Genomic DNA, 24358 nt, shown 5'->3' with positions numbered 1-24358 from the left:
AAAGAAAAAGAAAGAAGGAAGGAAGGAAGGAAGGAAGGAAGGAAGGAAGGCAGGCAGGCAGACAGACAAAGCCCTCTTAAACATCAATAAGACCGTTCAATAGCCCAATAAAAAACTAGGCAAAGGATAATCAGAAAAGCAATCCCCACAGACTAGAAATAAACCATGTGTCTGATAAGGAACCTGTAGCCGGGTGTGGTGGCTCATGCCTGTAATCCCAACCGTTTAAGAGGCTGAGGTGGGAAGATCGCTTAAGCCCAGAAGGTTAAGGCTGCAGTTAGCTATGATCTAGCCACTGCACTCCAGCCTGGGCAACCAAGTGAGATCCTGTCTCAAAAAAACAACAAAAAGAAAAACAACTTATCAAAGCCAGATGTGGTAGCACCTTGGAAGGTTGAGGTAGGATTGCTTGAACCCAAGAGTTTGATACTAGCCTGAGCAACATATCAAGATCCTGTATCTATGAAAAATAAAATAAAATAAAATAAATTAGCCAGGCATGGTGGTGTGTGCCTGTAGTCCCAGCTACACAGGAGGCTCAGGTGGGTGAATCACTTGAGCTCAGGAGTTCAAGGCTGCAATAAGCTATGATTGCACCACTGCACTCCAGCTTGGGCAAGAGAGCAAGATCCTGTCTCTAAAAAATCAAAAATCAAAATAAATAATAATAATTAAAAAGAAGCTAATTTGTGTGGGACTGAAATGTTTTGTTTCTTGATCTAGGTGCTGGTCACACAGATGGGTTCACATTGAAACAGGCATTGAGATGAACACTTCTGTTTTTTTTGTTGTTTGTTTTTTCTTTTTTTTTTTTTTTTTTTTTTTTTTTTTTGAGACGGAGTCTCGCTCTGCTGCCCAAGCTGGAGTGCAGTGGCCAGATCTCAGCTCACTGCAAGCTCCGCCTCCCGGGTTCACGCCATTCTCCTGCCTCAGCCTCCCGAGTAGCTGGGACTACAGGCGCCTGCCACCTCGCCCGGCTAGTTTTTTGTATTTTTTTAGTAGAGACGAAGTTTCACCATGTTAGCCAGGATGATCTCCATCTCCTGACCTCGTGATCCGCCCGTCTCGGCCTCCCAAAGTGCTGGGATTACAGGCTTGAGCCACCGCGCCCGACCATGTTTTTATTTTTCTAAAAAGCCTTTACTGGACACGGTGTCTCATGCCTGTAATCCCAGCACTTTGGGAGGCCGAGGTGGGTGGATCACTTGAGGTAAGGAGTTCAAGACCAGACCCCGTCTCTACCAAAAATACAAAAATTAGCCGGGTAGGGTGAGGTGCACCTGTAATCCCAGCTACTTGGGAGGCCGAGTCAGGAGAATTACCTGAATCTGGGAGGTGGAGGTTGCACTGAGCTGAGATTGTGTCACTGCACTCCAGCCTGGGTGACACAGCGAGACTCTGTCTCAAAAAAAAAAAAAAAAAAAAAGAAATGCTGCTGGACGCAGTGGTTCACACCTGTAATCCCAGCACTTTGGGAGGCTGAGGTAGGTGGATCACCTGAGGTCAAGAGTTCAAGACCAGCCTGGCCAACGTGGTGAAACCTTGTCTCTACTAAAATACAAAAATTAGCAGGTCAAGGTGGCGGGCGCCTGCAATCTCAGCTACTCTGGAGGCTGAGGCAGGAGAATCACTGGAACCCAGGAGGCAGAGGTTGCAGTGAGCTGTGATCATGCCATTGCACTCTAGCCTGGTCTACAGAGCGAGACTCCGTCTCAAAAAGAAAGAAAGAAATGCATTTCCACGTTTTCCTCCCTGTCTCTTCTCCTGGGCACCCAGTCTTGGTAGCGCCATCCCCCCCACCCCCCGGCTTTCATGAGGGCTGCAACCCTTCCCCAGCCTGATCCTTGCATTCACTCACTCTCCAACCCCACCCCGCCCATCCACAAAGACAGCTCCCACCCCTTCTTCCTCTCGCTGACCTGCCAGGGAAAGTCACAAGCTGCAGGTGCCCCCTCCTCCCTGGCCTCCCACTTCCTTCAGTCCCCACAGCCTGTTTCCCACACGCAGCCAGGGGGAAGTCGCTCCTCTGCATAAAATCCCCTGGTGTCTTCCCACAGCTTAGAATAAAATCCAAACGCCTGGCCCTTGGCTGTGGCCTATGAGGCCTGGGGGATGCCAGCCCCAGCCCCTGCCCGCCTTCCTCCTACCTCTCTCCCCCAGCCACACTGACCTCTTGCCATTTCTTGAACACCCCAAGCATTTCCCCACCCAAGGGCCTTGGCATTTGTCATGCTCTGTGCCTGCAACTTCCTCCCCCTCTTCCAGTTATCTTTGCTGGCTAACTCCTACTTCTTCCATCTCTGGGAAGGCTCTGCCTAATGTCCCCAAGTCCCTGACTAAGCTGGAACCCCCCCGTGGCTCTCCTATAGCACCCTGCACTCTTCCCGGGCAACATCACTCCCTTCCCTGAGAAATGGGTTCGAATCCCTGCTCAGCCATTATCACCTGGAAGGACCTTGGGCAAATCCCTCCTCCCTCTGGGACTCGGGCTTCCTCATCTGTCTGAATGGGGCTGTGATAGTAACAGCGCTGTGTTCTTCTCTGGAGGGCTGCAGGGAGAACCTATTCCTGGGCTCCAGAACCAGTTGCTCTGCCTCAGCCAGGACCCTGGACAGACTATGTCCTTCTCAAACAGCACAATTTTTTTTTTAAGACAGAGTCTCACTCTGTCACCCAGGCTGGAGTACAGTGGCCTGATCTCAGCTCACTACAACCTCCGCCTCCCAGGTTCAAGCGATTCTCCTGCCTCAGCCTCCCGAGTAGCTGGGACTACAGGCGTGCACCACTACGCCTGACTAATTTTTATATTTTTAGTAGAGACGGGGTTTCACCATGTTGGCCAGGCTGGTCTCGATCTCCTGACCTCATGATCTGCCCGCCTTGGCCTTCCAAAGTGCTGGGATTACAGGCGTGAGCCATGATGCCCAGCCCAAGGCTGTGTCCTTCTCAAGCCAAGGTCAATTGTCAGCATCCTGAGAACAGAGACTTGTCTGTTCCCTGTTGTGTCACTCCTGACCCGGCGACCTTAGGACTGAGTGCACATGTGGTGAATGCGGGAAGGACTGACCTATGATTGCAGGGGCTCAGAGCTGGATCCTCGAACCTTCTGCAGACTTGCCCCCTTCCCAGAGAAGAGAGTTGGGATGAGAGCCAGGGCTTAGCTTCTCCTTCCCAAGGCAGCAGACCCCACCAGCAGAAGTGATCCTGGCCCTACCACAGGACAGATCCCATTCAAATTTTGGTGCCTAAAGAGAGTTACTACGTGACCCAGAAATGCCACTCCTTTATTTCCCAAGAGAAAGAAAAAGTTATCAAATTTTGTACTTTATATATGGCACTTTACTGTTGATCAGTTACATCTTGTGAAAACTGTTATGCACACACACAGCTACTAAAATGGCTAAAAGATACAAACAGGCCGGGTGTGGTGACTCACACCTGTAATCCCAGCACTTTGGGAGGCTGAGGCGGGAGGCTCACTTGAGCCCAGGGGATTGAAACCAGCCTGGGCAGCATAGTGAGACCCTCATCTTTACAAAAAATTTAAAAATTACCCAGGCATGGCGGTGCACACCTGTGGTCCCAGCTACTCAGGAGGATGAGGTGGGAGGATCATTTGAGCCCGGGAGGTTGAGTCTGCAGTGAGCTGTGATCATACCACTGCACTTTAGCCTGGGTGACAGAATGAGACCTTGTCCCCAAAAAACAAAAACAAAACAAAACATTAAAACTGGGTCAGGTGCAGTGTCTCACACCTGTAATCCCAGCACTTTGGGAGGCTGAGGCAGGTGGATCGCCTGAGGTCAGGAGTTTGAGACCAGCTTGGCCAACATGGCGAAACTCCGTCTCTACTAAAAATACAAAAATTAGCCAGGAGTGGTGGCACACGCCTGTAATCCCAGCCACTAGGAGGTGGGAGAATCACTTGAACTCGGGAGACAGAGGTTGTAGTCAGCTGAGGTCGCACCATTGTACTCCAGCCTGAGTAACAGTCAGATTCCATCTCAAAACAAAAATAAAATAAAAATAAAACTGATAATGACAAGTGCTGACAAGGATGCAGAACAAATTCAACTCTCTCATACGTTGCTTGTAGTTCACACGCAAACCTGGACAGGAATGTTCACAGCTGCATTCTTCATAATAGCCCCAAAGTGTTTCAACTTATGAACCCAAATGTCCATCAGTTGATGAATGAACAAACAGAATGTGCTGTATTCATCCAGACACAAACATAATGAAGTTCTATTATGCACTGCAACATGGATGAACCTCAGAAACCTTATGCTACATGAGAGAAGGCAGACACTAAGGACCACGTGGTGACTTGTATGATCCATTACTATGATGCCATTTCTATGAAATGTCTAGGATAGGCAAAGCCATAGAGACAGAAAGCCGGGAGCTGAGAGGAGGAGGAAATGGGGAGTGACTGCTCATGGCTATGGGGTTTCCTCTTCAGGTGATGCAATGTTCTAGAATTAGATAGGGATGATGGTTGCACAACCTTGTGAAGATACTAAAGCCTACTGAATAGCCTTTAAGCGGTTGTAGACTTTAAGTGGATGAATTGTGTGGCATGTGAGTTATACCTCAATACAGCCATTTTTTAAAATCCTGGTGTGGGGCCGGGTGTGTTGGCTCATGCTTATAATCCCAGCATTTTGGGAGGCTGAGGCGGGCAGATCACGAGGTCAGGAGATAAGAGACCATCCTGGCTAACGCAGTGAAACCGCATCTCTACTAAAAATACAAAAAAATTAGCTGGGTGTGGTGGCAGGCGCCTGTAGTCCCAGCTACTCGGGAGGCTGAGGCAGGAGAATGGCATGAACACGGGAGGCAGAGCTTGCAGTGAGCCGAGATCACCACTGCACTCCAGCCTGGGTGACAGAGTCTCAAAAAAAAAAAAAAAAAAATCTGGGTGCCAGCCAGGCGCAGTGGCTCACGTCTGTAATCCCAGCACTTTGGGAGGCCAAGGCAGGCAGGTCACCGAGGTTGGGAGTTCAAGACCAGCCTGACCAACATGGAGAAACCCTGTCTCTTATTATTATTATTATTATTATTTATTTATTTATTTATTTATTTTTTTGAGATGGAGTCTCTCTCTTGTTGCCCAGGCTAGAGTGCAATGGCATGATCTCAGCTCACTGCAACCTCTGCTTCCTGGGTTCAAGCTATTCTCCTGCCACAGCCTCCCAAGTAGCTGGGATTACAGGCATGCGCCACCACACCTGGTTAATTTTGTATTTTTAGTAGAGACAGGGTTTCTCCATGTTGGTCAGGCTGGTCTCGAACTGCTGACCTTAAGTAATCTGCCTGTCTCAGCCTCCCAAAATGCTGGGATTACAGCTGTGAGGCACTGTGCCCAGCCTGATAAACCCTGTCTCTACTAAAAATAAAAAAATTAGCTAGGCGTGGTGGTGCGTGCCTGTAATCCTAGCTACTCGAGAGGCTGAGGCAGGAGAATCGCTTGAACCCAGGAGGTGGAGGTTGTGGTGAGGCGAGATTGCGCCACTGTACTCCAGCCTGGGCGACAAGAGCAAAACTCCATCTCAAAATAAATAAATAAATAAATAAATAAATAAATAAATAAATAAACAAACAAACAAACAAACAAACCTGGTGCCACCACTTACCTAATGGCTGTGCATTCTTGTACAAGTCCTTTGTCTTTTCTGTGCTCAGTCCCTGCCTCTCTCGAAGGGGCTGTCACCCCACCCACCTCATTCCCTGGGACGATTGAGTCACAGCAGTGAGCACCTGCAAGGTGAAGATTCGTGGTCTGGGTGAATAGCGGCCCCCAGGGTTGAAGAATGAGCTGTCCATAGATACCGAGGTGGAAGATGAGTTCAGTTCACTGGCAGTGCTCAGGGTGGGCACCACAGGGCACCCAAATGTCACTCCATGGTCCTCAAGATTGACAGGGTGGCCATGACTGCAGAGTGCCAGACCCCCTACGTCCCGGGACATTGCCAAGTGTTGCACATTTTTCTTCTGTGTGTGTGCTTCTGTTTAGAAAGAAAAATACATACTCCTTGCTATTACTATTTTTTGTAGAGGTGGGGTCCCGTTATGTTGCCTAGGCTGGCCTTGAACTCCTAGCCTTAAGGGATCCTCCTGCCTCAGCCTCCCAAAGTGCTGGAATTAAAGATGTGAGCCTGTAAAAACCCAAACCCCATGCCTGGTGCGTGCTCATTACAGAAATTCAGAGACCTATAAAAAAGAAAACTTAACCCCAGCCACCCCACTATCCAGACAGAAGCACTGTTGACCCCCAGGGCAGACAGGCACTTCCCTCTGTGTGAAGGCAAGGATGGATAAAGTTAGAGGTAAAATTTTACAGAAATGGGGCGTTGGCCAAGCACAGTGACTCATGCCTGCAATCCCAGCACTTTGGGAAGCTGAGGTATGTGGATCGTCTGAGCTCAGGAGTTCAAGACCAGCTGAGCACCATGGTGAAACCTCATCTCTACCAAACATTAGCCAGGCATAGTGGCATGCATCTGTGGTTCCAGCTACTCAGGAGACTAAGGTGGGAGAATTGCTTGAACCCAGAAGGCGGAGGTTGCAGTGAGCCAAGATCGTGCCACTGTACTCCACCCTGGGCCACGGATTGGGACTCTCTCTCTAAAAAAAAAAAAAAAAAAGAAATGGGGCCATACCATTTTTCCAGGCTACTTGGCAAACTGCTTTTCCTGCCTGTCAGCACCTTCTTAAAGCAACGCGTGACAATCAAGTTTGCCCGTGGGACTACTGACTGCTTGATTGTGAACTAAAAGATGCTCCCTACGGGGAAGCTGTCATAATACAGACGCAGAGAGGTTAAAAATTACCTCACAGGAAATGCCCTCCTCCTCGCCATTGCCTCAGCCTCCCCTCCCAGAAAATCACTGTGACTGTGGGTATAAACCTTCCAGATCCTTCCCTTTTTCCTTTCTTTTCCTCCTTTCCTTTCTGTCAACAAATATTCACTGAATACTCACCGCTCATTCGTTCAGTCATTTAATTATTCAAGAAACATTTTGCGGCTGGGCACTGTGGCTCACACCTGTAATCCCAGCACTTTGGGAGGCCAAGGCAGGCGGATCACGAGGTCAGGAGTTCAAGGCCAGCCTGGCCAACATAGTGAAACTCCATCTCTACTAAAAATACAAAAATTAGCCAGGCGTAGTGGTGCGTGCCTGTAGTCCCAGCTACTGGGGAGGCTGAGGCAAGAGAATCGCTTGAACCCAGGAGGTGGAGGTTGTGGTGAGGTCAGATTATACCATTGCACTCTAGCCTGGGCAACAGAGCAAGATTCCGTCTCAAAAAAAAGAAAAGAAAAGAAAAGAAAAAAACCCCTAGGCCGGGCGCGGTGGCTCAAGCCTGTAATCCCAGCACTTTGGGAGGCCGAGACGGGCGGATCACGAGGTCAGGAGATCGAGACCATCCTGGCTAACACGGTGAAACCCCGTCTCTACTAAAAATTACAAAAAACTAGCCGGGCGAGGTGGTGGGCGCCTGTAGTCCCAGCTACTCGGGAGGCTGAGGCGGGAGAATGGCGTAAACCGGGAGGCGGAGCTTGCAGTGAGCTGAGATCCGGCCACTGCACTCCAGCCTGGGCGACAGAGCGAGACTCCGTCTCAAAAAAAAAAAAAAAAAAAAAAAAAAAAAAGAAAAAAACCCCCAAAATTAGTTAGGTGTAGTGGTGCATGCTTGTAATCCCAGCTATTTGGGAAGCTGAAGCAGGAGATTGCTTGAACCTGGGAGGTGGAGATTGCAGTGAGCTGAGATGGCACCATTGCACTCCAGCCTGGACGACAGAGGGAGACTCCATCTCGAGAAGAAAAAAAAAGCATTTGGACTGCTAATCATGTACCAGGCTTATTCTTTCTCTGTTCATATGAGATACATATAATGGGTCGGACACGGTGGCTCACATCTGTAATTCCAGCACTTTGGGAGGCTGAGGCGGGAGGATTGCTTGAGCTCAGGAGTTTGAGACCAGCCTGGGCAACGTGGCAAGACCTCATCTCTACAAAAAATAAAAAATGTTAAAAAATAATAATAATACAAAAATTAGTCAAGCACGGTGGCAAGCACCTGTAGTCCCAGCTACTAAGGAGGTTGAGATGGGAGGGTCACTTGAGCCCGAGAGGTCAAGGTTGCAGTGAGCCGAGATCTCACCATTTCACTCCATCCTGCGTGACAGAGCAAGACCCTGTCTCCAAAAAAAAAAAATAGAGAAAAATATACATACCATGTATGTTTTAGGGATTGTATAATCATCTATAATTGCAAAGTTTTCAGAACACATCAGGACTCCAGGTAACATACACAATCCACTTGTGCTGGGCATTTAGATTGTTGATGGTGTTTGCTCTACTGAAACGTGCTGGCTAAAATGTGTGTGTTTATGTGCTTTTTATTTTGTTATTGGGTCAAAGGTTGAGCACATTTTGGTGACCTGCAAAGCGAAGCCTGGAGAAGGCAAGGACTCATCCAGGGTCACGAAGTGAGGCATTGGTGGCATTTGTACCTGCAAGCAGAAGACTGACAGCCTCGGGAAAGCCCCCTGCCTAGTGCTGGGTCTTTCCCTGGGGTAAAGATGGGTTTCTTTGAGGGATCCCCATCCCGAGGTCTCCCACGAGTGACACATCGGTTTCATTTCTCCTTGCTGCTCCCTTTTCAGCCCCATTAAAGCTTTAATTTCCGGCCATAGCTCCAGTTAAATAGAATTGAGTTTGGTGCCCTGGGTCCCCTAGCCTGAGGACCTTCCAGCTTGTACTCAGAGAGGACGTGTGCATGGCAAGTCTCCCGGCTCCTCCAGGTCCGGGCTGCCCAGTCCTGGCACTCAGGATTCCAGGGAATGACACAGGATGCCAGACCCTGGGATCTGCAGGACAGATCAGGTCCCCAGACTTTGGTAAGAGATGCAGAGTACCTGAAACAGTAGGATTATCCTCTAGATGAACTTGGAAAGCTTCGCTACTCTCCCAGAGCCCTTTCTTCATATACGTAAAATGGGTACAGTTACAGCCACTGTTCACTGAAGCTTACTCTTCCAGGCCTGAGGGGAAGCAATTTAAAGTTTTTTTTTTTTTTCTTTCTTTCTTTTTTTTTTTTTTGAGACGGAGTTTCTCTCTTGTTGCCCAGACTGGAATGCAATGGCACAATCTCAGCTCACTGCAACCTCCGCCTCCCGGTTCAAGCGATTCTCCTGCCTCAGCCTCCCGAACAGCTGAGATTACAGGCATGTGCCACCACGCCCAGCTAATTTTGTATTTTTAGTAGAGACGGGGTTTCTCCGTGTTGGTCAGGCTGGTCTTGAACTCCCGACCTCAGGTGATCCGCCCACCTCGACTTCCCCAAGTGCTGGGATTACAGATGTGAGCCACCGAGCCTGGCCAATTTACAAGTATTTACTCACTGAATCTCTACAACAACCCCAGGAAGGAGGGGCTGCTTGTCAGATAAGAGAGTGGACACTCAGAGAGGTTGAACAACTTGCTCTAGGTCACACAGCAGGTAGGCAATGGAGCAGAGACTGAACCCAGGAAGTTTGACTCTAGAGTCCCTAACCTCTTAGGACCTTCTCTTATACCCATATTGCCTCAGGCTGTGGTGAGGATTAAATTAAATAATCTGTGCAAACCCGGTAATGAACTGGCATGAAGTGTTTCTGTTACCGTCTTCGTCATTATTATTTGCCTGAGTGTTTGCTCTTTGCTTCCCTGGGTCCTTATTTCCCTCACTTGGTGAAAACTCCAGGCCCGGTATCATCCTTGTCTCCTCCCTCAGTCTGCTCATCCATGAGACGCCAAACAGTACCGCTGCCTCATCTGCCACCACCACAGGGCGGTGGCCACCTCCTCAACTGCTCTTCCTGCTGCCAGACCTGCTCCCATCACAGTGACCCCAGGGATCTTTCCAAAGAGTAAACCCACTCAGTCCCCTCCCTACCAGCCCCTCCCATGGCTCCCCAGTGCCCTCAGGATAAATCTGTAGTTCCCCCCTCCGAGGCCCGCATGGCCTGACCCTGATGCAAGCTGACCTCTCCCTCTGTGACTGTCACCCAACCCTGGGGTGCCTGCTCATGCAGTAACCTCTGCAATCCGGGCTTGGTGGAGCTTTGACCTAGGGCTCTCTCTCTCTTCCTGGAGTCACAGGCAGAATCCTACTCACCTCCCAAGTCTCCTCCTAAGGGGCCCCTCCTCCAGGCCACCTTCCTGACCCTCCTGCAGGGTTTGGTGAGTGAATAATAAGAAGTTCCTGGATCTGCTTAAGGCTAAGTGAGCTCTGATTGCACCACGGCACTTCCACCTGGGCGACAGCGTGAGACCGCCCCCCCCAACCCCACCACCTCCAAATAAATAAATAGACAAGTGCACCTGAATTCATTCCAGGCCCTGAGAAAGACTTGCCAAGCCTTTGGTTGTAGCCACCGGTACACCTGGGGTTGAACTGTAGACCCCAGAGATATGTTCAAGTCAGTTCCCAGGACTTGTGAATGTGACCTTATCTGGAAATAGGATCTTTGTGGATGCAATCAAGTAAAGATTAGGTCATCCTGGATTAGGGTGGCCCCTACATCCAATGACTGGTGTCTTAAGAGAAACAGAGACAGCCAACCAGGCGCAGTGGCTCACGCCTGTAATCCCAGCACTTTAGGAGGCTGAGGCGGGCAGATCACCTGAGGTCAGGAGTTCAAGACCAGCCTGGCCAACATGGTGAAACCCTCTCTCTACTAAAATCCAAAAATTGGCCAGGCATAGTGGCACACGCCTATAATCCCAGTTGCTCTGTAGGCTGAGGCAGGAGAATTGCTTGAACTAGGAGGCAGAGGTTGCAGTAAGCAGCCTGGGCGAGGGAGTAAGACTCCATCTCAAAAAAAAAAAAAAAAAAAAAAAAAAAAAAAAGAGAGACACAGAGACACAGAGAAGAGACAAGGAAGGAGTCTACCTAGAGTAGGTGGAGGAAGCACAGTCCCGTGGATGCCTCGATGTCCTGCTTCTGGTCTCCAGGACCACGAAGGAATAAACTTCTGCTGTTCCCACAGAGTTCATGGGAATTTGGTGTGGGTAGCCCTAGGAAACTAATATATCACCCAACTGTGGGTTTCACAGAAGAAGGAAGTCTAGCCAAACAAACTCAAAAACAAAAATTCAAAATGGGCCAGGTGCAGTGGTTCATGCCTGTAATCCCAGCACTATGGAAGGCTGAGGTGGGCAGATCACATGAGGCCAGGAGTTCGAGATCTGCCTGGCCAGCATGGTGAAACCGCGTCCTACTAAAAATACAAAAAATTAGCCGAGCTTGGTGACACATACCTGTAATCCCAGCTACCTGGGAGGCTGAGACATGAGAATCATTTGGACCCAAGAGGCAGAGATTGCAGTGAGCTGAGATCGAGCCACTGCACTCCAGCCTGGGTGACAGAGTGAGACAGCCAAAAAAAAAAAAAAAAACCTAGGTGAGGTGGCTCACGCCTGTAATCCCAGCACTTTGGGAGGCTGAGGCAGGTGGATCACCTGAGGTCAGGAGTTCGAGGTCAGCCTGGCCAGCATAGGGAAACCCTATCTCTACTAAAAAGACAAAAAAAAAAAAAAAAAAAAAAATTAGGTATGGTGGCAGGCACCTGTAATCCCAGCTACCCAGGAGGCTGAGGCAGGAGAATCGCTTGAACCCGGTAGATGGAGGTTGCAGTGAGCTGAGATCGCACTACTGTACTCCAGCCTGGACCACAGAGCGAGACTTCATCTCAAAAAAAAAAAAAGAAAAAGAAAAAAGAATGGTGACCACACAGTGTTTCTGAGAGGCACATGTAAACTCATTCATCATTCCTTTAGCAATGTTTCACTGAGCGTGTGCCTCCCACATGTGAACAGGACTCCAGGGATCACTGCACAGTGAACAAAGCAGACAAAATTTCCACCTGCATAGAGCTGACATTCTGGTAAGGGAAGACAGTCAGCAGAGAAACTCTGAACAGGGAAATGAGTGGTTGGTCACATGGAGAAAATAACAATAGGGAAAGGGGTTGGAATGAAATGGAGAGGGATGGGAGGAGAGTGGCCATGTGGCTCTCTGGGGGGCAGTGTTCCTGGCAGAGGGAGTGGCAGTGCAAAGGCCCTGAGGGGGCAGTGAGCCTGATGCACTGGAAGGAGTGAGGGGGGTGGTGAAAGGGATGAGGCAGAGGTGGTGGAGGCCCTTGTGGAACCAGGTGAGATGGAGCCGTGTATGCATGGGAATGTATTTGCTCTTTTTTTTTTTTTTGGTTGGGTGCAGTGGCTCACACCTATAATCCCAGCACTTTGTGAGACCGAGGCAGGTGGATCACCTGAGGTCAAGAGTTCAAGACCAGCCTGGTCAACATGGTGAAACCCTGTCTTTACTACAAATGCAAAAATTAGCAGGGCATGATGGGGGGCATCTGTCATCCCAGCTACTTGGAGGCTGAGGCAGGAGAATCACTTGAACCCGGGAGGCAGATGTTGCAATGAGCTGAGATCATGCCACTGCACTCCAGCCTGGGCAACAGAGCGAGACTCTGTCTCAAGAAAATAAATAAATAAAAATAAATAAATAAATAAATAAATAAAAGAAATATAGTTGCTCATTTTTTTAACTAACAAAGATGTAAACCAAGATCTCCATGGTGTCATGCTGGGACAGTAAAGGCATAAGGATAGAGAGTGTTGATCACATGCCACTTGAGCTTCACATGTCACCTTCTCACTCTTTTAAAGGAGGGAATACATTCCTGTAACATTTATGAAACTGACAATTTGGGCCAGGAGTGGTGGCTCTTGACTGTAATCCCAGCAATTTGGGAAGCTGAGGTGAGAGGATAGCTTGAGTCCAGAAGACCAGCCTGGGCAACATGACCAAACTACATCTCTGCAAGAAACACAAAAATTAGGCAGGTACTCAGGAGGCTGAACTGGGAGGATCTCTTGAGCCTAGGAGGTTAGACCTATAGTGAGCTGAGACTGAGCCACTACACTCCAGCCTGGGTGACAGAGTGAGACTCTATCTCAAAAAAAAAAAAAAAAAAAAAAAAAGAAGAAGAAGAAGAAGAATAAAGAAAAGAAAGAAAAGAAAGAAAGAAAACAGAAAAAAATAAACACTTCGAAAGCAAAGAAGAACAAGGACAGTCCTGATCCCTGTCTACCAGGAGAGGCTTGTCCCAGCTCAGGGGATATTCATAAGTAGCCACCAGGTCACTAATGCAGCCCAGATGTGCCCAGAGATGGCCTTGGCCCCAGACCTGCCTGCCTTGACACTTGCATGGAGACTGGCTTTATGGCCATTTTATTTCCTGGACTCGTTTTAAAGAAAATCCCCGGGGAGGATCTAATGGCCTGGCCAGATCCTGCTGCTCCCGGCCCCTTTTCTCCCAACCTGACAGCTCTAAGCCGCTGCCTTGACAGAGGGGAAGTCCTGCAGGAGAAAGCCAGCCAGTAAAGTAGAAGGAATGATGGGGTTAGAAAATCACCATTTGGTAACTACCATCGTAACATGTAATTGATTTAGGCAAAAAACCTGAAAGGGATGAAACTTGTGGATGGAAGTTTGAAGCACCATAGGATCACATGGTCCTTTCCATATCTTGTGAGGAGCTACTTGGAGACATCACATGGTCTCCAAGTATTTCCTCACAAGATACAGATTGAGTGCAAAGAGAAAAAGAGGAACTTCAGCAAGGAGGGACCTGGTGGGCACCACCTTAACCAAGCAGTCAAAGTTGATGTCAGTTTGGGATGAGCTGACATCAGGTGCTTCATGACACCTTGCACCAAACAAGACACGCGCTGCTGCTGTGGGTCTGCCCAAAGTGCATATCCCAAATGTAGTTATGAGAAAACATCAGGAAAAAAAACTGGAGGGCATTAAACAAAACAGCTGGCCTGTACTCTTCAAAAAACGTCAATGTTATGAAAGACAAAGAAAGGCTGAGGAGCTGCCTTGGGAAAAAAGAGATTAAAGAGTCAGGACAGGCCGCGCGGAGTGGCTCATGCCTGTAATCCCAGCACTTTGGGAGGCCAAGGCAGGCAGATCACCTGAGGTCGGGAGTTCGAGACCAGCCTGACTAACACGGAGAAACCCCATCTCTACTAAAAATACAAAATTAGCCAGGCGTGGTGGCGCATGCCTGTAATCCCAGCTACTCGGGAAGCTGAGGCAGGAGAATCACTTGAACCTGGGAGGTGGAGGGTGCGGTGAGTCGAGATCGTGCCATTGCACTCCAGCCTAGGCAACAAGAGCGAAACTCTGTCTTAAATAAATAAATAAATAAGAGTCAGGACAAATAACTGGGCATGTCTGTAATCCCAGCACTTTGGGAGACTGAGGCGGGCGGATTGCTTGAACCCACAAGAGTTTGAGACCAGCCTGGGCAACAGAGTGAGACCTTGTCTCTATTAGGAAAAAAAAAAAATTAAATTAATACATAAAAAAGTCAGGACAAGTGAATGCAGTGTGTGATCCTTGCATTGCATCCTGGTCATTTCTCCCCCAACTACACCCCACAAAATGCTGTGAAAGACATCACTAGGACACATGCAGAAATGTGATCATGACTATGGATTACAGAGTAGCATTGCACCAATGTTAAATTTCCTAATTTTGATCATGAAACTATGGGAGAATGTCCTTATCCTTAGGAAACGTAGCTTAAATATTTAGCAGTGAAGGGGCATTGTGTCTATAACTTACTCTCATATGGTTTAGGCCGGGCGTGGTGGCTCACACCTGTAATCCCAGCACTTTGGGAGGCTGAGAGGCTGAGGTGGGCGGATCACTTGAGACCGTAAGTTCGAGATCAGCCTAGCCAACATGGTGAAATCCCGTCTCTACTAAAAACACAAAAATTAGCCGGGCATGGTGGCACATGCCTGTAATTCCAGCCACTCGGGAGGCTGAGGCACAAGAATCGCTTGAACCCAGGAGGCGGAGGTTGCAGTGAGCCGAGGTTGCGCCATTGTGCTCCAGCCCGGGCGACAGAGTGAGACTCATCTGAAAAAAAAAAAAAAAATTTCAAATGGTTCAGAACTAAATAATGTGTGTATGTCTAGGGAGAGAGGCAAGATGTATACATGAGAAAATGTTAACATATTGAAGAATCTGAATGAATGATTCCAGTTTACTGTTTCTTGCAATTTCTGTCAGGTTGCAATTATTTCAAAGTAAAACGTCTTAAAAATCTTTAAAAGATGGCTCCTTTCCTCCCTCCCTCCAGTCTTTATCCACCCCAGTCCCACCTCCTGCAACCCCCTAGGGAACCACTTTTGTTAGTATATTGTCCTAACTTCCAGAGTCTCCGTATGCAAATACAAACAAGAATGAGCCACGTGTTGATGATTTTCACCCCTCTTCTGCCCACAGAAGGGAGCACATCTGCCGGTGATTTCATTTTCATTTAGTGATTTGGGGTTTGCTCTGGATCAGAATATAGAGGCTCTCCCCATTCTTTTTTCAGCTTCATAGTATCTACCCCTACTAGATCCAACATCCCCTTGGTGGTACGCTCCACCAAGCCCAGCTTTTTTTGTTGTTGTTGAGACAGAGTCTTACTCTGTAGCCCAGGCTGGAGTGCAGTGGCACGATCTCAGCTTACTGCAACCTCTGCCTCTTGAGTTCAAGCAATTCTCGTGCTCAGCCTCTCAAGTAGTTGGGATTACAGGTGTGATACCACACCCAGCTAATTTTTGTATTTTTAGTAGAGACGGGGTTTCGCCATGTTGGCCAGGCTGGTCTCAAACTCCTGGCCTCAAGTGATCTGCCCCACCTTTGCCTCCCAAAGTGCTGGGATTACAGGCGTAAGCCACCTTGCCTGGTCAATTTTTAAATTTTTTTGTAGAGACGATGTCTCACTGCATTGTCCAGGCTGGCTTTGGACTCCTGGGCTCCAGCGATCCTCACCCTTCAGCCTCTAAAGAGCTGGGACTACACACATGTGAACCACCATGCCCAGCTTCCCCAGATAATACTACTAAATAACTCTCACCCACTAGGGCTCAGGTGTGCTGGGTGGCAACAACTGCCACAAGTTTCTTAAATACAGGCTTCATCTCCAAGGCCACCAACACCCTGAGCCAGGCCACCATCCTCCCTCCCACTCCTCCCTCCCTCCCCTCTGGCCCTTTATTTTTTTTTTTGAGACAAGGTCTCGTTCTGTGGCCCAGGCTAGAGTGCAGTGGCGCGATCTCAGCTCACTGCAACCTCAGCCTCCTGACCTCAAGCGATTCTCTTGCCTCAGCTTCCCAGGTAGCTGGGACTACAGGCATATGCCAGCACACCTGGCTAATTTTTGTATTTTAGTAGAGACGTGTTTTTGCCATGTTAGCCAGGCTGGTCTCGAACTCCTAGCCTCAGATGAGGCCTGTCTCGGCCTCCCAAATTGCTGGGATTACAGGCATGAGCCAGGGTGTCTGGCCCCCTCTGGCTTTCTCATGGTCTCCCTGCCTTTGTCTTTCTTCTCCTGGACCCCTGAGATCCATTCTTCCCAGCAGCCACGGAGATCTTCGAAGGAAAGGTACAGCAGGCCTCAGCACCAGCCTGCTTTAGAGCCCCAGTGGCTGCCCTAGGGGCTTAGACAAAATTCCCACCTGCTGAGCACCACAAGTTCTGCAGAGCTGGGCCCACTCTCCTCTCCTACCCTGTCTTCCCAATCCCTCCGCCATCCTGGTCTTTCTCATGGGGGCAGCACATTCCAGCAGGCTTGCTATTCCCTCCCCCAGATCCTCCCCTGCCGGCATCTTTCTCCTTCTTCAGGTCCAGGCTGGAATTCACTTCTTTCAGGGCTCTCACCGCCTTGGCCTGGGGAGCCCCACCCCGTTGTTCTGTAGTGCCTGGCACTCTTTCATTCTGTCCTGGCACCATCGCTGTAGAAAAGCGGCTTGTTTATTTAATCGCTTGTTTGTTTTCTCTCTCCCCAACCAGAACATACGTCCCATGAGCATAGGGATGGCCTGTCTTGTTCACGGCTGTAACCCCAGGGCCTGGAACAGAGCCTGGCACACATGGTGCCCTCAAAACCCCTGAATGAATGAATGCCTCTGTACAGTCTCCGAGAGGAAGGCACTACTGTCACCCTGTTTTATAGAGGCAGAAACTGGGGCCCTCAGAGGGAGAGAGCCTTGCTCCAAGTGCCCTGAGAGTTAGGGGCGTGAGCCCAGCTTACCTAACTCCCAGGATGACCTGAGGGCTGGGCTTGATGACCTCAGGCAAGCCCACCTCTGTGCCGCATTTTCCGGAGGCCCGACCCCCAGGGATTATGTGAAGTCATGAAATCATTCACTCAGAGTCAGCACCTACTGTGGGTGGATGGAGACGACCTAGAGGGACCCGCAGGGACCCAGGACACAGTAGGCCTTCAGCTCATGGATGCCCAATCCCCATCCCCCCAACTCCCTAACTTCCCTTCAGGGAGGCAGGCCACAATTTGGCGATTGTTAGAGAAAGTTTTTTTTTTCTTTTGGGAGGAAAGCTGCAAGTCATTAAGGGCTGCTCCCGGCCTGCGGGTCACCATTTCCTGTTTAGAAGAAAGAATCATCTCTCCTTTGGAACATGAAGCTCCCCCACCCCCAGCCTGACTCTGGGGCTCCGAAGCTCTGGGACGCCTCAGCTCCTCGCAGGAAACTGGCACCTCCAGCACCTTTTGTGTTCAAAAAGGACACTCATTTTCTCCTGGCCCCAGGAGGCCCCCAGTGGTGAGGTCACCACCGTTGGCCCGGCCGGCGGGGAGTGAATTACCCTAGCCCAGGACGCAAGCTGACCGTCCCGCAGTCCTCGGAGCAGGAAGCTGAGTGACCCCTACCCTTTGGCCTGGCTTCTCACCCTCCTGGCTCCAGCCAGCCAATTTCCTTGCATCAAAGGCCATTTGGTACCCAGCAGCAAGACGGAGGTGTGGGACTGACGAGGAGGCCCGAGGGGGCCGGGAGCCCTTGGAAACAGGAAGGACATCCTCTGTCTCCTTGGTCACATTCCACTCGCATCTGGGGGAAGCGGCCCCGAAAGACCTGCAGTGCTGGGGCAGAGATGTGCAGCCTGCCTAGTTGGTAAGACCCAGGAAGCCAGCTTTGTACCCCGTGGGCCAAATTGGTTTCAAAATTCAAGAATGAGAAAGTAAACAAGAGCCACAGTGTACAGTGAAGAGCTTGTCTAGATGCTGCTGGCTCACCCAAACAGCAGCAGACAGAACACCCAGGACTCCAAAGCCCTGCGATGTTTCCAAGGACAAGATTTCAGGCTGCGTCAGAAATATCTAAGCTTCAGGAATTCCTGTCTCCTCCTCCCTTACCAAAGACCTTTTAAAATACCCACTCCTCTATTACACCAGACTCTTTTTAATATATAAATTAACTGCTTTATTGAATATCAATAAACTGTACATATAACTATACAAAACGTTTCCTTGATACAAAATGTTTGAAATATAAATACCAGTGTACCTTTAAAAATGTAAACATCTTCCTCCCGGGCCCACCTGTCGGGCCCCCAAAATAGTTCTGGGAGACACATTGGTCAGACCAGAGCACCCCACTTGGGCCCCCGACAAGTGACAGCCATTACTCACAGTCCCTTTTGAGACACTGTTAAATTGCCCGGGAAACAGGTGCCACCCCGCCAAACAGAAGGCTGAAATAGCTGCCCGGGCTGGGGCATCTCAGACTCTAGTCTGCCACCGCCTCCACAGGGCCCGGGGCTGCACCTGGGGGTGGATTATTGCATAGTTAGTCACACCTCGTGGAGGGTGGCCTGAGGGTTCCTTGTGGGGATGTTGTGTGAGGGGAGTGGGGTCCCCTGAGTGGGGTGGGAGCTTCCCAGGGAGTCTGTCAGCCTTTGTCCCGTAGCTCAAAGCAGCTGTATCCAAACAGCTCTGGATACAAAAACCCACGCAGAAAGGCCAGCTCAGGAATCCCCCGGGGGCTGGGGCTGCCAGCTGCCCTCTCTCCACAGAAAAGGCCACGGGAAGGCCTCCTCCAGAGCCCACTGAGGGACCCAGGCAGAGGAAACAGAACCAGAAAATGGTCTTCAAGGTCCTGTGGGGCTGATGCAGCCAGAAGTGGGGCACTCAGGAGGGAATTCCATGGCAGTGAGAAGGAAGTGGGGTCAGTCCTTCCTGCTGGATTGGGGGAAGGCTGTCGGGCAGGGGGCAGGTATGGAGAGGAAGAGGGAGCCTCAAGGGTCAGCGGGGACATCCTGAGCAGCCAGACTCTTGGTGCTTGTGGAGCAGGGACATTCGGGAGAAGGTCCGAGCACACGCCTGGCATTGGTACTTCTTGACATCCGAGTGGGTCTGGAGGTGAGCCCGCAGGTTGGAGCGGTCAGCGAAGGCGCGACTGCAGTGGGGACAGGAGAAGGGCTTCTCGCCTGGGGAGAGAATGCCAGAAAGGCCGAGTGAGCCGTGGGACAACAGATGGTAGTGATGGGAATCCCTCCCCGCATACCCTAAACCCTGAAAGAATCCCACGATCCCAGGAAAGCCAGGCCTCAAACACGCAGCCAGGGTCCAAAGGCGGGGACCTGACGGAGCTCTGCTGCTTCCCACTGTGCAACTCTGGGCAAGTTGTCTGGCTTCTCTGAGTCTCCATTTTTCCACCTGTAAAATGGAGCTATCCATCCCCTACTCATAGGGGTTGGTGGCAGAAGGTAGGGCACAGTACTCATCCACATCCCACAGAGACGTGCGAAGTGGTCAACGATGACCGAACATCTTTACTGATTCGTCTTACTGTCACTTGTCGGGGCCCAAAGCCAGAGTCAGCCTTAAGAGGCCTCCCCACCCCCACCTCCACGCTGGTTAGGCCACTCCTGGGGCCCGGCCAGCAGCCTGCTTTCCTCACTACCCCACCTCCCGTGCTGTAATCCCAAATCTCCTTGTCTGTTCTCCAATCAGGCTGAGTCCCATAAGGGCAGGGGCCTTCTTTGAGTCCATTCTAAGCCCCAGCCCAGGGCCTGGGCCCCTTTCTAACACCGAAGAGGCTACAGAAACCTGTGCCTCTGACACACCATCTGCCTGGCCAAGGCTGTGTCGGAAAAAGTCTTGCATATGGAGCTGGGTACCCAGTAAGTCTTCAATAAGCCCTTAGAGAATAATTAAGTCTGCTTTAAAAATTAAAAAGGCCTCAGAGGAGTCTGCCTCTCACTCATGCCTTGTAATAATCCCTGCTCCAACCAAAAGGCTACAGTTCCAAAAACACCAATAATGCTGTTTTGTTTTTTCTAGGGGATGCAGCATTTTCCACATAAAAGGTCATAACAGTAACTCATTAAACAAAAATCTATTGAAGCCGGGTGTGGTGGCTCACGCCTGTAATCCCATCACTCTGGGAGGCCGAGTGAGGCAGGAGGATTGCTTGAAGCCAGGAGTTTGAGACAAGCCTAGGCAATAAAGCAAGACCCTGTCTATAATTTTTAAAAAAATCTATTGATCTCCTACTATGTGCTAGATACTACTCTATAATACTGAATAGTTTCTTTAAAAAATATGCAATTCTCCAATCCCCTCACGCCCAGTCTGACATGCCCGCAAGGCCAGGGCCTGCCTGTGAAATCCCAGCACTGGATGGAATTTAAGAGCTGAGAGTGAATTCATTCCATCACCTCTGGGTGCCTAGGGTGCTACACTGAGCTACCAGGGTAGGAGGGAGTCCAGAGAATGATTCCAGTGGGACCCATGCATTCAATAGGGACTTATGGAGCACCTGAGAGCTGGACTCACTCTTATAGGGCAGAAATGGAAACTCGCCACTCCAAAGGGTGAGGGACATAGAGGACTGGGGGAGGGGTGCCTGAGCACTACTCCACTCTGCCATGACTCAGCAGCCTCCCCATGCCAGGCCTGAAGGGTTTGCTGATTGCATTCTAAGTCTTCATGTGAATGAGAAGGGTAAGTTCACCCTTGTGAACTAAGGGTTGACTCTGGAGATCTGGAAAAGGGGCTGGAATCCATTTGTAAGACTGGGGTTACAATGGCACCCGCGCTCACTTTCCAGGGCTGTCGGTGAAGTCCCCAGCACTACCTCCTGCACAGTAAGTGCCCTAAGTGTGATGAGACACAAATCCGAACAAAAGGGGAAGAAGACATTCTAGGACGTGATGGGCTGGAGGCGGGGGCTGCGCGCATATGCAGGGGGCACAGACCCCCACTCCTCAGATCCCTCGCCCCCCAGACGCCTTCATGGTACTCCTGGCAAGTGTGAAATCGGCACCAGGCCGGCGGGGACAAAGGGCGCCGAGGGGGGCACTGTATATGTGATACCCCCGGATTAAAGGGGCCTGCCACGCAGTGCGCCAGCAGCTGCGACTGGAACAGGTGCTGGGCACCCCTGCCCCATGCACCTGCTCCACCCCTCCCAGCCCCCACCTACTGGGCCCACCATTAAGGCACACAATGGGAGTCAATGAGGACCGCAATGATACATTTCAAGGGGATTTCTGTGCCTCAGCCATGCCTTTACATTAAAATAATGTCCGGACGGGAGGCTAGAGAGGCAGGCAGGAGAGCAGCATCCTGAGGGGTTCAAATCTCCCACAATAGAGCCCTGTGAGCTGGGCAGGCACAGGGAGGCCAGCAGTTGGATCTTTACATGTTAAAATCAGGGCTACTGGTGCAGGAAGGAAAAGAAATGGGTAGCCTTAGTCGAATAAGATGCCAATAAAGCCCGCGAAATGCCAGTCCTCCCAGTTACCTCACTGACCCTCACCGCTCAGAGGTCAGGCGCCGGGCCAAGAATGGTAGAACCTGGCCAGCTTGAACCCTGTGAAATCTTCTCCCTCAACTGTCACTCTCCAAAGAGCAGCTCCAGGCACAGTGGCTACCACTGTTCAAGTTCTAAAAAGTTCTACCTTTTCTCCATGTCCAGAAAGTTTTCTACATATTTAGTAAATTTTCGAAAGACGTGATTGTGTTTTCTGCCCCAAAATTGCTGTTTCCTGGTCTGTGTGCTAGGACTGTGTGGGGGTGGGGAAGCCGACCTGAGAACTATTCGGGTATAATAAATTACTATAAAGTGATTAGCCACCTTTACAGCCACTCTCTAAAACATATGCCATCATAATTCTCCCGAGTCTCAGAGAGGTTAAGTTGCTTGCCCAAAGTCACACAGCAGGGGAGCAGAGCAAATGCCAAGGAACCATTTCTGTGACAGTTTAGCAAGCACCCGGCACTTTGCCAGGTGACTCCCATATGCATTCCTGCATTTAGCCTGTACAGAAACCCCACAAGCTGTTCTCATGCTCATCTGAAAGATACAGAAAATGAGGCTCACAGAAGTGAAACATCAGCCTAAGCTTTGAGAAAGTTCTCAAAGGATTCAGAGCCAGGTGGGGGGTCTGACAACATCCTGTCTGGCTAGGGAGGGGCGGACCGGGAAAGGGTGGGGCTGGGTGGGTGGCCTCCACAGCAAGGTGTTGCTTGCACCCTTCCGATATCCAGCTCCAACCCATTTGGCTGAGAAACAGGCTGCAGGGATTGGGAAGGTGTCTGCTTTGCCCATCTGCTTAGCTGATAAAGGAACGTTTCTGCCAAACATTTCCAGAGAGTCAGGCCCCTGAACCTGAGCTAGAAGTTAGGAGACTTGGGGCCTCAGTGACCACAACTTTGCGAATGAGAACAGCAAGTCCAGATTCACAAAAGCTGCCACAGAAAGCGACGGTGGGGAGTGCCTGGAGGGGCACTTACCAGTGTGGGTCCGGACATGGCCTTGTAGCAGCCAGGGCCTGGAGAAGGCCTTCCCGCAGGTTCCGCAGACGCAGGGCAGCGTGTGGCTTCGGATGTGCATCTTGAGGGCACCCAGGCTGAGGTATTCCTTGTTGCAGTATTTGCAGTTGAAGGCCTTTCGAGACTGGAGATCCTTGGCCTCAGAGAGCTGGGCCAGCTGCTTGGGCACTTGGCCCAAGCCTGGGAAGGCAGCATAGGCCTCAGTCTCCAAGGAAGAGGCTGAAGTAGAGGAGAAGGACGAAGTAGCCGGTGAGGGTGGGCTGGGAGGCTGGGAGCCTTTCCCACTGTCCTCATCCGACAGGGAGGTCAGCTCTGCCACCCTGGGACTCTCCTGGGGCCGAAGGGAGGCCCAGGCAATTGGCTGGGCTTGGGGTGCCAGGACAGAGTCCCAGATGAGCATTGGTAGCGAGGCAGTGGGGTTGAGGATCTCTGGAGGTGGGATGGCTGCCAGCAGGTGGGCCTGGTCATACGGCTGCTGGAAGGTAAACTCTGAGGGAGAAAAAGCAGAGTCAGGCGTTAATTAAATCATTCTCAATCAACAAACATGAGCCCACCGCTGGCCAGGGGCTGGGTGGGGCTGATTCTCAACACATACTTAGATCAAAAAAATGATCCACAGGACAGACCAGGTTCCTGCCCTCCTCGCCCAGGTCACCCGATCTGAGTCTCTCACAGGTAGGACCCCCAGTTGAAGGGGGTCATTTCCAGATCTCCCTCTCCTAAGTCCCAAGTCCCCAGCCTGAGGCCAGAACCCCATCACCCCAGCCCTGGAGCCACCACCCTGCCCCAATCCCCCTCCTCACACACATCTCGTCTCCCCACCCCTTCCCTCAACCCTCTGGACTCCGGACTCTCCCCAGCAGCGTCCAGAGGGCCTTCCTGACACAGGCCTCCTCTCCCACTCTCGCGGAGCTCCTCCGCCTCTCGCCTGCTACAAAGGCCACCCAAGCCCAAGACCCCTGCTCTCTACACAGCACTCCCCCAACCACCCAGACCGATCCCCGGGACTGGGGACCCACCTGCCCGGTCTCCCGAGCCCCAGCCCGCAATGCTCCACAAAACACCCTGTGACTCGATCCTGGCTCAGACAGGCCGCCTCCCTCAGGTGGCCCCCACGCAGCCTTCGCGTGTCTCCCTCAAACCTCCTGTAGCCCAGCACCCCTCCAACACACCTGGATTAGAGTCCTGCAGCTCGCTGTAGTTAGGCTTCCGATTGGGGTCGGAGGGCTTCCTGACGAGGAAAGAGCGCGGCATGGTGGCCGAGGCACTGGGGGGTCGCCGAGTCGCGCAGGAGTAGCGCAGAAGTACCACTCACAAGGCCGGTCCGCGGCGCAATGAGCGCAGCCGCGCCGCCAACTCTCTTAAATACTCCAAGCTGCCGAGAGGGGAGGGGCCTCCTCTGCCACGCCCCTTTGTCACCTCCGCACCAATCGGAGGCCCGTCTCCGCCGAAGGCCACTCCCCGAGCAGGTGCGCCGGGGGCTGGCCGGGCTCGCGCCGCGTGGCGCTGGGAGCTCGGGCGGGGTCTCCTCCGAGGCGGAGTTCGCGGGCGCAGCGCGGGTCGTCCCTGATGCTGGGACTGTCCGGGGCGGGACGTCGAGCGAAGCGAGGCCCCTGCGAGGTGGGACCCCGCCACGACGCCGCGCGCCCA

At 51.1% G+C, this 24358-nt stretch overlaps 1 protein-coding gene across 1 annotated transcript; it reads right to left on the bottom strand.

The window, feature by feature from the left end:
- Nucleotides 1-18326: 18326 nt before the first annotated feature.
- On the bottom strand, nucleotides 18327-24057 carry SNAI1 (snail family transcriptional repressor 1). Its single transcript, XM_033186711.1, has 3 exons — nucleotides 23881-24057; nucleotides 22670-23197; nucleotides 18327-19356 (listed from the first exon to the last, which is right to left on the bottom strand). Exons 1-3 carry the CDS (start codon nucleotides 23960-23962, stop codon nucleotides 19172-19174), a joined length of 795 nt encoding a protein of 264 aa, XP_033042602.1. The 5' UTR covers nucleotides 23963-24057; the 3' UTR covers nucleotides 18327-19171.
- Nucleotides 24058-24358: the final 301 nt, after the last annotated feature.

The sequence above is a fragment of the Trachypithecus francoisi genome, unplaced genomic scaffold (genome assembly GCF_009764315.1).
Source record: "Trachypithecus francoisi isolate TF-2019V2 unplaced genomic scaffold, Tfra_2.0 Lachesis_group21, whole genome shotgun sequence".
Classification (NCBI taxonomy): Eukaryota; Metazoa; Chordata; class Mammalia; order Primates; family Cercopithecidae; genus Trachypithecus; species Trachypithecus francoisi.
Note: the sequence above shows the minus strand (reverse complement) of the source record. Positions and strands in the feature narration are given on the sequence as shown.

Coding starts and splice junctions, on each gene's coding strand:
- SNAI1 (XM_033186711.1), bottom strand. CDS start 23,962: ATGCCGCGCTCTTTCCTCGTCAGGAAGCCCTCCGACCCCAATCGGAAG. Junction 23,198..23,880: donor GCTGCAGGACTCTAATCCAG/GTGTGTTGGAGG, acceptor TTTCTCCCTCAG/AGTTTACCTTCCAGCAGCCG. Junction 19,357..22,669: donor CCATGTCCGGACCCACACTG/GTAAGTGCCCCT, acceptor TTCTCTCCCCAG/GCGAGAAGCCCTTCTCCTGT.